General features: G+C 36.9%; 1 protein-coding gene across 3 annotated transcripts in view; it reads right to left on the bottom strand.

Moving 5' to 3' along the window:
• PPP1R9A (protein phosphatase 1 regulatory subunit 9A) overlaps window positions 1–14,500 on the bottom strand; it is a 155,940-nt gene that overhangs the window by 34,502 nt on the left and 106,938 nt on the right. For all 3 annotated transcript variants that reach the window (XM_064506081.1, XM_064506082.1, XM_064506083.1), the window contains exons 6-8: window positions 14,052–14,187; window positions 7,181–7,336; window positions 1,444–1,497 (exon numbers count right to left, since the gene is read on the bottom strand). In XM_064506081.1, the coding sequence (XP_064362151.1) occupies window positions 1,444–1,497; window positions 7,181–7,336; window positions 14,052–14,187 (346 nt within the window). The remainder of the gene's footprint in view (window positions 1–1,443; window positions 1,498–7,180; window positions 7,337–14,051; window positions 14,188–14,500) is intronic.

The following is a 14,500-nucleotide window of genomic DNA, read 5'->3' as shown; positions in this document are numbered from 1 at the left end:
TCAAAGAAGTCTGAATTTTACCACGGATTTTAAAACAATCCTTAGTTCCTTTGTTAGGTTCCTCACACTTCCCAACTGAAGCCAGCTGCAGGTTTGAATGTTTGGCTGGATATACTGCATATTTCAGTTCCCAGAATTTACAAAAGAAAACCATGCCTTACACATCCATGTTTACTTAGCAACATTATTTAATTTGCTCTAAGCCAGTTCTGTTGGTATCATGAATGATGCATGTGCAAAAAGAGTTACTTGTCTGCAGTTTCAGCAGTAATTTACCTACACTAGCCACATTTTCTTTGGCGCTATTCGAAACACTAGGTAAAGAACTCCAGCACAAAGAGGTACAATAACCCTAATCTTGCAAATGGATTTGCACAGCTGAATGTTTACACCCACACATCATTGCCATGAAGTCAATCGGGATTGGCACAACCCCAATGGATTAAGCATGCAGCTCCGATTGCTAGATTGGAACCGGAAGCTAGAAGGGAGAAAAGATTTCTGACTTTATAAACTGAAACAGTACAACAGAAATTGTCATTACAGAAAATAGCTGCATTATGAATTTGTTTTTAAAAATGATTTATGCGGATTTGATAAACACTAAGCAAAATATATGGTGAGTGCAAATGGTTGCTAGAAAGAAATAATCATCCAAATTCTTTTCTGAAGTAAAAATTTCTCTGTCTTCCTTTTATTTCCTTCTGTAAATTGCTCAAACTCAAAGAGAAGGATGTTATTATAAAACCAAATATTACTCAACAACTGAATTATCAGCTGAACTTCCCATAAAGGTTATCCTATATAAAAGAGTACAATTTCTTTTTATTGCTATAGCAAATTCAATCTAATATCTAGCAACCAATTTTGAGCTAATGCTTTCTATCAAACTGGTAAGGTTTTTCCTTTCTAGAGTATCTTTTAAAGAGAACAGTAACAACTGGAACAGTTTTTCTTTTCCTGTAAATAAAAAGTAATTTCTATTAAATACCTTTAAATAAATTAGTTCTTAAAAAGAGAGAAATGCCAAAAAAAGCCAACTAACATAAACAGGATGCCTTAACATCACTATCAGTTAGGAAACTGCTCATATAGATGCAAATATTCAATGAAAATGTAACTTTAAAAACTGAGAAAATGCATTAGAATTGTAAAACCAGAAATCTGCCATTTAGTCATTATATTATCCTTTTAAATGTATGTTTAATTGAACCTATACAAGTTGGCAGCTTCTCTTAGCAGCAGCAATTAAGATTTTATTGAAACTTTGAATAGAGGATATATACCAAGACATGATTTAGCTGAGCCACTGTGTTTCTTAAGCAATCTTTAATAAGGACGTTGACTTCTCCACCCACATAAAGATACATGTTTTCAGATCTGATTTTGTATGAGGGAGAGAAGGAAAAAAACAGTGTGTATTAACTGCATATTGATCCTTACCTTCGTCTTCAGCTTCTGAATTTCAGCTTCTGTAACTGCATGTTTGATTTGCAACTAAAATTGAAAATATAAAATAAACAAGTGAAGTCACAGGGAGTACTCCAGTATTTTTAAAGCCTGTGCTGCAAGTTGAATACCTTATTACATAGCAGAAGGCCTTGAAGAGTGCTGCAGTGCAGTAGATTGTAAATTAAAATGTCTAGCTTGCAAAATGACTCAGTCTGTGCAACCTAATTAAAGATAGGATGCCGCCCAACCACTCATAATTTCAAATCAGAACATCCAATCTGTTTAGCAAAACCAAATGCCTTACGCTTAAAAAAAAAAAAAAAATGCCATCCTGCTGGGCTTTGCTCTCCTCTGATGTGAATATGAAATATGTTCCAGTGCTGTTAGAAAGTCCCACTGCATTGATTAAAGCAGGCATGTTACAAAAGAGTAAATCCAGAAATAAGTGATTTAACAGCTCAAGAAGTCAGGAAAACCTTGAAGGGAATTCCACACGTTTACTGCATGCAAGATCAAAGTTAAAACTGATGCTATCCTTATCAACCACTAGCTTGAATTATTCTATTCAAGATATCTAATCTCAAGTGAAAGCAGTTACACCGGGAAACTGTAAAAAACAGGAAACAGCATTCAAGCACACAAAATGATTGCAAGTAGATTTACAGCCAATGCATTGTGCTAAAGGTTGTATTTACATTACCAAGCACTGTGCCACAATAAGAGTGGATCTGTACAGTGAAAGAGTTGGTACTGAGGACCCAACGTCCACACAGACACATTTTTGGGGGGAGGGGGAGGTGTCTTTTGGACTAACTCAGTTTAGTCTGACCCTGCGTAGTGAATGCCCTTTAGCTGTTTGAGTGTGTTGTGTACCCTCCTGAAACACCTTCAAGCTTAGTTTCACCCCAAAGGATTACAGTTTGCCTGCTCTGAGAATACTCTGAAGTACAAATTGAAGCACAGCTTCAAAATGCTCATGCAGATGTGACCCAATATAGGTTTGCACCTGAATCCCTTCTGCTTTACTATTTAAAGCGGTTAGCATGGACAAACTTCTGGACAGGCCAAAATCTTAAATCTAAAGCACTGTTTAAGCTGAATCAGAGGCTTTTGTGTGTTGGATAAGGAGTGAGGGCAAAGGTAAAATCTGATTTACAGTTTGAGCTAACACTGCAGTAAAGACAAAGCCTTAGTCTATTATTTATGAATACCAGGAATAGTTACGGAAAAGCATGTTTTATATGATGGTTACTTCTCTTACAAGGATGACTGGAGCCTTTGAGTTTATGTTGAGCTAATGGAGTATATGGGGGAATTGTACTGAATCAGAAATTATTATCCCTGGTACAACAATAGCTACTTTCTTTAAGACCAGGCTTTTAGTTAAAAAAAAAAAACCAAACAATTCAAAAGAGAAGTACTTTATTTGGAGGAATAAATAATAGGAGCTTTTTTAATAACAGGAGCTATCACAGCGCTGATCAGTACAAGTAACTCTGAGAAAGTGCCGAGCTACTTCTCAATTCCATTTTCCATTTCATGGGACCTCTTGGACCCATTTCTTGTAACAGCATAAAAAAATACATACTGTTAGATACACTTTGGTTTGCAGATCAACCTAACTGCCCTCATTAACTGACCTAGGGAATAATCCTACTCCCTTTTGATGGAAAATTACTCAATCTATGCTGGAAGGAATGAGGCACTGATGCAAACAGTGCCATTTGAGGAATATTCTCCTTTCCACTGCTCATTTGTCGGTTACTGTCTCCAGATGAGACTCAAGAACTGACTGTGAGCACCTCCAGTCCACACAGTCTTCAGCAGGTACTTAAAGTCACCTCTTGACTTTGCACTGAAAAGTACTACAAATGTTCCTCTGCACAGTGAGAGCAGATATAAGATTTCATTTTAAATGAAACCAGTAGCTGGCTATACAGCTTGCAGAAGAACATGAAATGTGGAGGTACATCCGGCATACTAGCATGTATATCATGAATGGGGCCTGAACCCAAAGGGAAATTACGCCAAGCACATGGATAACCTGTGGATCACACGGATGCTCCCTGATGATGTGCCACAGGAGAGCAGGGGACTGCTGGTCTAGAATGGAGAGGCTTCAGTACAGCTGGAAATAAGGCACGCAGCACCACCGGAGCTGGTGTTAATGGTTAGAAGTGGCTATTGCTGCTATTCCACTCAGTAGACTAGGAAGCCAGGAAGGATATATTGTACTGTTTTGTAATTTGGTTAGCAAATACTAGGGGAAACTTTAGGGAGATACTTTATTAGCTTTTGCAAGAGCTGGCTTGCAACTTCTGAGCTCACTCAAGCCAACCCTTGATCGGCAGTTTTCAGGGGGGCTGTTTTTTCTAATAATTCAATTTCTGCTAATAATGAAAGACAATGAGGAAAAATTATGAAAGAGCCACCTAAAAATTTCACAGAGTTTATAAAATGCCCAGACCTTTACTTAGTTCAGCTACTTTGTACATTGTTTTGGAGTGAGGTAAAATCAGGGGAGAGATAAATGTGTTAAACTTTGCCTTTTGCAGAGTTAATAATGAAACCAAAAGGCCTTAATTCAAAGCCTTAGGGGCTACCTGCTTCCCATCTCTTCTGAAAATCCCACAAACTAGTAAGCAACATTTAAACAGCTTATTATGACATAACAAACTCCAAATTGTTGCATAAATGGCAATCTGCTCAGATACAGATGGTTTTAACAGTTATTTTTATACTCTCTGTTACTAAGTTAAAAAAATATGAATATTGAGCACCCAGTCAGATCACTGAATCAGCACATAGTACAGCAGATCCCAATAAAGCAGAAGAAGGACACTTTCTTGCTGAACAGATGAATGTGTAGCTGGACATGTATTTTCTCTTTTCTTTTTTTTTTTTTAACAGAACTAATCATGCTTGCAGTATAGATGGGAAATATGCATGTCTGCGTTAACACTGAACAATGGGCAAGGTGAATGACTTGACAAGCAAATCTGGACTCCATAGTTCAAATTTTTAAGCAGGTTTTCTGATAGGGAAACACAAATACCTTGTTCCATGTCTTATACAATGCCAGACAAATTTTTGGCAAACATTTTATATAAATATTTTATATTTTTATATGTTTTTAAAGTCAGCATAATGATGGATTCACTTTAACAAAAGATATTTTGAATGATATTTAGCATTCTTCCTTTTCTAAGATGTCTTGTAGAGCTGATCAATTTTTCTTCAAAATAATAAAAATTCTATTTTTAAATAAGATATTGAGAGAAAACAGATTGAATTCATCTAAGACTGCAAAAGGCAGAATGGGATGAAAAGCTGGCAACAGTTAAACATATCTGGAGTAAAATGGGAAAGAGAGTACCCAAGAGAATCTAATAACCCTGATGGTATTTTTTTTGTATAATCATTATACAATCTTGCTTAAAATAATGCATTTTTCATAGATTTCATTGAAACGTGAAATATAATACCTAACTCATACAAGATATCCCCTCTTCCTACAGATCTTGTGTCTCTTCAGTCATCACAGATGACTAGCTCTTTCAAAGCACTTAAGGAAAATCAGTCTCGTCTTTCCTACTTTACAGCCAGGAAAACAAGATATGCAGAGGTAATGTGATTCACCCAAGATTGCCTAGCTGTATTCTGATTTCTATTCTAAAAGCAAAGCATTTCAAGTAACAGTGCTCTCAAAGTATCTGGGCACATTTTTAATTGCAAAGACTGAAATCAACTAATTAGGTCAAACTATTATGTTAAAAGATTATGTCCAACCCACTTCTTTAATACTTTCATTAATCTCCGGGGTAAAAACAAGAAAGAACAGTTATTCTTTAAATACAATTCCAGAAAACACTGTGAGGGCTTGTGAAGCGTGACCATGAACAAGTCCTCTAGTGTTGAAAGAATTCAGGGCAAATACTAAGAAAAATACCCACACTCACTCTGTAACAGCCAACGAACTGCAGCTGTGTACTGTTAAGTACAATCAGCGAATCAAAAGTGGCATGCTTGTAACAGTGATAGCTGCGTGGGTTAGTGAAAAAGAGTCCACTCTCTGGCAGCAAGATTATTATTTTCTTCTCAGGCTCCCTCATCTGCTCTTGAATTGAAAGATTCCAAAGTCCTTTAATTTGATCTTCTCTATACTCGAGTTTTGAGACCATTAAATCAGACAGGTCCACAGCTAGCTTCAAATCAGTCTGGACATACTCAAGTCTGGCAACAGCCCAAGCTGGTGGAAATTGTATTCAAGCATAGTTTTACAGGTAATGTAGTCAAAGGCCAGTGTCTTACCCATCACTGCATTTGTGCTTTGCACAGCCTTGTTACACTGGCAAGTGCAATGGTAAATGTTACCAGTCAGAATGGTAGTATCTTCCAACCACTTTGAACAAGTATATAATCATTACACATGACTCAAAGCATTAAGAAATGAAGTAATCTGTTTTGTTCACTTGCACATAACCTGGAACTTGAAATATGGGGTGAGAAAAATTTAAGTGAACTAAAAAAATTTCAGAAAACAAGGATGAATGACAATAGGCACCGAAAAGCTGAAAGAGATATCAGGAGAAAAGGGGAAGACTGGTTGCTCAGTGATGGATTATTTTCCATATTTTCTATTTCTATTATTCTTGCTGCCAATAAGATATATTTGTAGAAAATGATACATCTGGTTTGAGTGAAATGGAGAGAAAGGGAAAAGACAGGGGAAGAAGGGAGATAAAAAGGGAGCCTCTCTTTTTTAAAACTGCCTTCTGGGCCCATAAGGGCTCTGCTGCTCAACTATGAGGCTCTGGTTGCTTTCAACCCTTCCAGCTTCATCTTGTTTAAAAAGCAGAATGTTCTTTTTTTGAACACTCAGCCCATTCCTCTGGGCTTGTACAAATCCACTTGTTTCATACCTTTATTTGCATCAGAATTCATGAAAGTTCAGGAATAAACCACATCAAAAGCATAAACTAAAATACACTGGAAATATTTCTCAATACTTGCTGTGCTAGGTTATATGAATTGAAGGATTGCAGCTAACATTCCTGATCCAAGCTTTACTTAGTCCCAGTGGGTGCTATACACACTACAGCCACAGAGGCTTGATAAAAAACACCAATTTGAAACGTGCCTGCTTCCCCAGTACAACATCTAGCCACAGAGGTTTAATAAAAAACACCAACTTGAAACATGCCTGCTTCCCCAGTACAGTATCTTTTTGAACACATAACCAAACATACTACACTGCAGTACATTGAAGAGTGCTGTGTAATGGTATGGGAACTAGGAAGAGCCCAACCATGTTCCTTTTCACTGAAATTTAGGGTTTGTCGTTTGGTTTTCCTGGTCGCTTCTGATTGGAATCTTACAGAAAAGATAAGCAACATGATAAAAACGAATTAACTTGCACCTTGTCTTCCTGGCCAAAAAGTGCAAACCAAGTGCCAAGGCAGAATAACCTTTGTACTCAAAACTTAAATTATAAATCATCTTCCATCAACACAAGAGTCACCTGACAGCTGATGTTAAAACAACTCAGAAAAAAACTGTTCAACTTACTTTAAGCAGAACTTTCTGAGCCATTTACTAGTACTGACTACACAAACAGCTAGAAATCAATTCTAGTATTCAAGGAAAATAACAAGCAGTGAGCAATGAGATTACTAGAAATCTAATTCCAGGGAGATCGTTCATAAATATTTTCAGATCTGTAACTTACCTCTTTGAATTTGTGAGCAAGCTTGCTGGTGTCCAGATCACTGGGGGAGAACATGTCATCATTTTCGGGAAGATCAAACACTTCAATAGCCACGTCGCCTCCTGGAAGGACAGGTCCCATGTCTTCATCGTCTTCATCTGTAGCATATTCCCCTGTCTTAATTTCATAGCATTTAAGAAATTCAAGTTATCTTCTTATTATACAAAGATTGTACATAGTTAAATATGTAACACTTGAAGACTTTCAAAAAGTAATTAAGTTAGTGCGCAAATACAGCATACTGCACGCAAAAAAGCTTGTGTTATTGTTTAGCTCTAGTCCAAGCAGTCATGATTTCTAAATATGTGAACAGTACTCCACAGTAGTATTTCAGATCATTAAGATAGAGGAGAAAAGAGTATCTTAAGCACTGAAGATATCCAGAGGCCAGCTTTACTGGCTGTAGTTCAGTGGTTTTCATCCCTTTCCAAACATGGCTTTCTTTTCCACAGGATGATCTCTCCCAATATATTTCAGATTTAACAAGGAATCCTTTCCAAACAGAAACAAAAGCAGAACAGAACTGGCAGGATCTTGATTAGTGTTTTGTAAGCCATCTGGAGGTAGTAACTCTCAGGTGAAATTCTATGCTGAATTTGAAAATCTGTTGGTTCATTCTTCATAAACGAATTAACAATAGAAAAGTCACATCCACACAGAAAGACAACACAAGCAGAAAAAAACTGAGCGTCAGGGACAAGTCCACTAAGTCAGGCCTTACTGAATTTTCACCCGGAATAAAGAGCTGCTACTAGCTAGTTTTAAACATAAAACTTGGGTGTTTCTTGGGTTGGTAAGCCATGAAATGTGGACAGAGGTTTCGCTAACAAAACAGAATTCTAAAAAGCGTAAGCTACAATCAGATTTCCCAAGACTAAAAAACACAATATAATAATGCTGAAAGTAAAAAGCTTATAATATCAAACTCCAAGTTGCCCAGACAATTTTTTGCATATGCTTATCTTCCCACATATCAAAGGTGGCTGGATGCTTCAGCAGGCCTTCTGCATACTGGAGCACATCATATTTGAATCACAGCTCACGGATATTCTGCTGCCTATGCAAACAACTATCCAAACATATTTAACACAGCAAAACTTCCCTCAGGGCCACATCTGTATTTATAAAGCACAGGAATAAATAAATGCATGAGAAAGGGAGGGCAGGGATAGTGCAGCCCTTCTCATGTTAATACAGTAATATTTATGACACCCAAAGTTTTGATAGAATTATTCAATTTTTACAAGTGCTTTCAGTGTCTGAGGTGAAGGTGCATAGTAACATTTTCAGAAATATACTGCTAGTAATGCTCAAATATGTATTGGTGTCATTTTTTTCAAAAGAACTCTTCAAAACAAGAGGTAAGAATTCAGATGTGCAAACAACAGTTAGAATTTCAGCTTCCTACCTTAAGTAAGCTTCCCAGCTGTCATTCAGGCTTATGTAAATCTCTCTCAATTAAACAGTAGGGCATGGAAGCATGTTAATTGTAGATGCACAAGTACACACAAACAGAAAAGACATACATGCATCCAATAACATCAAGATGTATTTGCAATAATAAACAGCACCGTTTCTTGGTAAATAGCACACTGAAAATTTAAGTTTCATAGGAAAGAAAACTTTATAATCTCTTTTTTCTGAACTGCTAAAATGAAAGACAAAACGCCTAGAAAACAAAATGATTTGGTAAAAACTTCTGAAGTTAAAAGAACTATCAAAAGAAGATAAACCACCAACATGTATGACCCATTCGTACACTAAACAAGGGTTAATTTGAAAAACTTCCTAGGAGACCTAGCGCTGTATCTAAAAATAAATGTTTATATATTCTACAATCAAACATACAGTAATCATATTTTACATATTTTATATGTACTAAGAACCTTAGTAGTCTTCAAACAAAAAAGCAGTTGTTTTTGCTTCTTTTTGCTTTATTTAAAACAAAAGCAAAGAACATAACCCTCCTCAATCTGGAGTTTTCAGGTATGTTAGCATTACAGTTAAAATTGAAACAGCTGAAATTAAATGTATGATTTTATCTACCTAGATCTCACACACACATGTAACACAAATCTCCTGTTACCATGCACTCGTAGTAACTTTCTGTTTTTACTTTATCTCCCATGGTTATGAGCAGCTACTTAACTAAACTCAAAATTATACTGTTAACTCTCCCTGCTTTTTCCAGGAACACGTAGCAGCACCTTCACATACTGTCATGGAGGTGACAAGCAGAGCATGCAACTCTACAATCTCAATGACATTTAGATTAATTGAATTATTGTGGGGACAAAATACTACACAATTCATGTACCATCAATTCTGAGGTGGTTATCCCTGGCAAATCTATAAGGTGATACGCAACTATCATTTCTACATGGAAAAAACACATCTGGGCAGGTCCATCTGTAGTGGCGGGGAAACTTCTGAAGTATGCAGAAAAGAGAAGGCAGAGAGAGGATTGTCAGCTAGCAAGCTGGTGCCCTGTTTACATAAAAATCTGGGTCTGGTTCAGCTACATATGCTTTTTGAAGCAACAAATCTTAGATATAGTTACTAATTTTAGTAACTATAAAGTAATAACTGTAACCAATTTTAGTAAAAGAATAAAACAGATGATTTTAGTTAGAACTGATTTCTTCAAAGACAAGCTAGAAAGAAATATTTCACATAAAAAAGAAAAGAGTATATATAAAAGGCTTTGCATTATGAGTAAACCAGTTTCAAACACTGAGTTATACTGAGGCAAAGTTCAAGAACAGACAACATTCTACTGTCCTCACGAGCCACAATGTTTGAAGAGAGACATCAGCCAAATTAAAATGAACACAAAGGAAAATCTTGCTTCAAATCCTACATATTGACTGTGGATGGACACAGTCATTTTTGCTTCAATTAATAAAACAATATAAAAAAAAATTTTGCTTCAATTAATATACTTTGACTAGTCATCAAAGCAAAACACTGCTGGAGCAAACAAGACTACAGGATGGCACAAAACCATTATAGAACAAACAAGTAAATGGGAGTTTTATTTTTGTCTTCAAAAAAAAGCTTTGGAATTCTTATAATTGCATGAGGCAAAAATTACAGGTTCATTAGAACCAATGTGTGTTTTAAAGAAATATCTGTTGTATACTACACAAACATATTTTCACTCATAAAGTAATGCCTGCTGACTTTCACATCAAGTAAAACTACTAAAAAGTTGTTCAGACCCTGTGCCAGTAACCTTTGCAAAAAACGTAGTTAGTGTTCTACAAGAAGTAGCAAGGTACAGGCAAAAATTATTTTACTTCAAAATAACAAGGCTTTTTAAGGTAACAGTTGTTATTGTTGTTACTGTACGTGCCTGAGGTTCCTTTGCTATTCATTAGTTTTCTAAAATAGTCGACATCAACAACAATATTAAAAAATTTTACAATAGCCAATGGAACTTAAACACTCTTAGAGCAAAATCTCCGTCTCTAGAGTCCCTTTACTGGTGAGCAAAATTCATCCACACAAAAACAGGTGAGCAAAAGACCACTTCAGTAGTACTTAGGCCTTAAGCTTACCCCATACATAGGAGTGGCTTTCATCTGATACTGGCCATTTAATTCTGCTACGTGCTATCACAGGTAACAGCATGAAATTATCTTTATAAAAATGAATTGTAATTTCCTACTTTAAAAGGGAAAATGTGTTACTCATGTTGTTTACTGGCATTGTAAATTCTTGAAACGTGCTTAACACAAGCATAAAGAAAGAGCAGCACCAGCCAAGACAACTTCTCCAAATCTACGTAAGCAAGAGTACACCAGGCTAAACCTTTAGCTTATGTGCTGCAACTCTCCCACAGGGAGGGAATGCCACTTGAAGAACTCAAAACCACCTCTTCATCTGATTTTTTTATAGTTGACACTTAATTCTTTTGTGAGAGTAATGAAAAATATAATGGTATGGTATCATCACTTTTACAGAAGTATTTCATATTAATGATGTTGGAAAAATTGTATTCTCTGAAAGATTTCCTCTACCATAAATGTATTCTTTGGGTTTTGGACATTCAAGAACATGATAATGTTTTTCTCTTTGTGTGTGTCTAATGATTTTCTTCAATGGTTCCAATGCTACTTTGCTCTCAGAATATCCTGATAAGTAATAATTAAAAATGAAAAATTATTCAAATGACTATTAGTGATATTAAAATACAAAAAAGCGTTACTTGCATAAAACTACTTGTCCGTGGCCACAGACGGAATAGAATTCTGCAATATGCTATCAATTTCACATCTTGCATCACAATATGCAGACTTCAGGGGAATATGTCATCTCTTTTATGTGAATTTTGCCATTCACTGTTAAACATGAAAAAGATAATATTGTGTTCAAATTAAAATACCAAGAAATGTCATAATTTGACTAAATGTGCCTAGAACCCTGCGTTAATGCAGTGAATTCAAAAGACTTCAGTCAAGGATACAGATTCAGGTCGTACTTAACACACTAGGTGGGAAATACAAAGACAGTGCCTACTTCAAACAACTTTCCAGTCATCTCTTCTGACAGGATACAACAAATCAAAAAAGGATGTGGGATTTTAGAAAATCTACTCCTTCGTGAGGAGTAAATTCTGCAGCAGTCTATCTAGAGGTAGTACCTATAACAATATACCCTCCCAGCTTTATTGTAGTTAGCACTGGCTCATAGGGCAATGCCAGCAATTGCCCTATTAACACTGCCAACCATAAGTTGTACTCAGAAGTAACTTATTGAACTACAGGTTCCACTTGGTTCATGGGAGTTTAATTTGGAAAACTGTGAGCTGATACACATTTAACCTGCTTGTCTTCGTGTGGATCCCACGGTGGGTATACTTTCTCTTTCAGTGCGTGTTTGTCAGTTCCGCACAAGTTTCTTGTGCTTCCGTACAAGGACTTAAAGGATGAAGTATCTGAAAGCATCCTAAAACCCTGTGACAATCTGCAGGCCATGGCAGCAGATTCTGAAATGATGAACGACAGCTCTGACCCCAATCACATTACCTGCATAGTAAATAATATTTGTTTTTTGCATGTGTATTAGTGTGATTCTTCCCCCACCCACCAATAACTGGCACGTAACATTCCTGCAAGAGAGTGGAATGAGGAGTTACAGCAGTCTAACAAGTCGCTTTCTAATTTAGCATCTAACTAAAGTCCAGTGAACGCTGGCTGGCAGAAATCAAAACTTTTTCCATTAATGCTGCTGTTTTAGAGAACGCGGATCCTTCTAAAATGGTTAGAAGATGCTGCCTGGGCTGTGATGAAGACTATCTTATGTTTCAGGTTAGAGGAATGCCAGGCAGCTGGTAATACAGCAAAGTCCACCAGGACTTCAACGTGCCTGGGACGTTCTCGCTTCATGTCATGTGCAGTGACCCTGGGACTCAAAGACTGACCACTGACTTCTTGCTCAGGAAACCGGATATGTTATTGCTGTCTTCGTGGAAATGTATCTGGGGCTCAGAATTTGACAGCCTCAATGAAGGGCAGAATAATGATTAATTTTCTGCTTATTTAAGTGTGGGTGAAGCTGGAGATCTCTCCTATCACATTTTAAAGAATTGTCTGAAAATGAGTAGGTCAGTTGGATAGCTCTGAAACTGAGCACATCTGTGCAGAAATCCGTAGCAGCTCAGTATGAAACTCCTTATGCTGGCAATCCAAGTATCACTGATCTTCATGCAATCAGAATCAGTATCTTTGTAATGAAAGGGACTTGAAAAGGTAATCTTTTTGGTACATTTGTGGATATTCATTCACATGATGTAGACTGTGATTTCCATGCCCAAAAGATGACTCGTTTACCAGAGCCAAAAGATGCCAGGCTGGTAGTGGAGTCTGGCATACAGCGACATAAACAAATCCAACCACATCTGCCATAACAGAGCAATATGTGCTTGAAGCAGCAACATTCATATTTGATAGCAAATGGAGCAGAAGTGCTTGTGGTGACCAAAAATGCCTTTGAACTGTGTCTAATGCACATCAAATCACAGCTTCTATAAAGTCAATTGCCTGGGAATGGTGCAAGTTACATGAGTTTACTGGGAAAGCACAGTCAGGTGACAAAACGTCGAACATATTCAGGATTGCTGCAGGTTCCCAACACAATCTACTGATGAGTCTGTTAATCAAGAAGGGGAACACGCCGATTGCATACTTCAGTAACTATATTCCAGCTGTCTATTCTGAGAATAAGGATTACTACCCCCCAATGCTGTTTTTGTGAACTAAAGTATTTTCTCAGTTATTCTGATGCCTAATTTCTTCTCCTCCCAAAAGAGCTCTTCTACGGTACCCTGGGTCTACCCCAGTAAATGCGTTTTCCCTTCTTCCTCCTTCCATCACATACTGTATAAGAGTTCCCTTCACACTGCATAAGCTAATGGCCAAAACCAACACCTTATGGTCACAGATGTGGCACCATCCTTAATGTAGTGCTAAGCTAATATACGGATACCTTTAAGTCTGTTCTGTTAACTGCTTCTCCTGCTTTTATTTCTCTCTATCTTCCAAAGGCACTATCAATAGAAAACACTTCTTGCATTTAACTTTTTCTGTGTCAATCAATTTGATATTTGCTCTTATGGAACAAAAGGAATATTTTAAACACATGCTGAAAAGCTCTGCAGTGATTTTGTTCTTGAAATAAGATTTATCACCAAAATCTTTAAAAATCATCAGCAGAGGTAATGGACAGGGCCAAAAGCTAGCCTCTGAGTCACAATTAAAAAGCAGGAACTAGACATACAAAACAGAACATTAAAAAATACCAAAGAGACAAATGCTAGAAAGCATGTTACCTCATCATCATCTGCATCATATTGTGCATAATGCTGCTCGAGGAGTTCTCTCTGGCGGCGCTCTTGTTCCAGAGTTTGGCTTATCAGCTGTGCAACCTCACTTACTTGTCCTGGTTTTTCTCGTCCAATTACAAACCTATATAAAACATAATTGAAAAAATATCACTCCTTTTGCTCTACCAAGCTTCTTGAGTTTTAGTTTTATCTAGAATAGAGAGTAGCCTCTTCCTTCAAAAATGCATGCCTGTGATTGTTTTAAAGATGTTCTGTGGATTATATTTGCCAGAAGGGCACTGTTTAAAAAAGAGAGATCAGGCCAGGAAACGACAGTACTTCCCCACATACACAAAAAAAGTGATGGTGATCGGTGACCTCTAAAACCTTCACTCCAAATTTCAGTAAAAGAGATCTGCTGTGTTTGAACTTCAGGGATTTAGACTGAAAGCAGG

Source organism: Dromaius novaehollandiae, chromosome 2 (genome assembly GCF_036370855.1).
Source record: "Dromaius novaehollandiae isolate bDroNov1 chromosome 2, bDroNov1.hap1, whole genome shotgun sequence".
In the NCBI taxonomy this organism is placed as follows: domain Eukaryota; kingdom Metazoa; phylum Chordata; class Aves; order Casuariiformes; family Dromaiidae; genus Dromaius; species Dromaius novaehollandiae.
The sequence above is the reverse complement of the archived record's forward strand: the minus strand, read 5'-3'. Positions and strand labels throughout refer to the sequence as shown.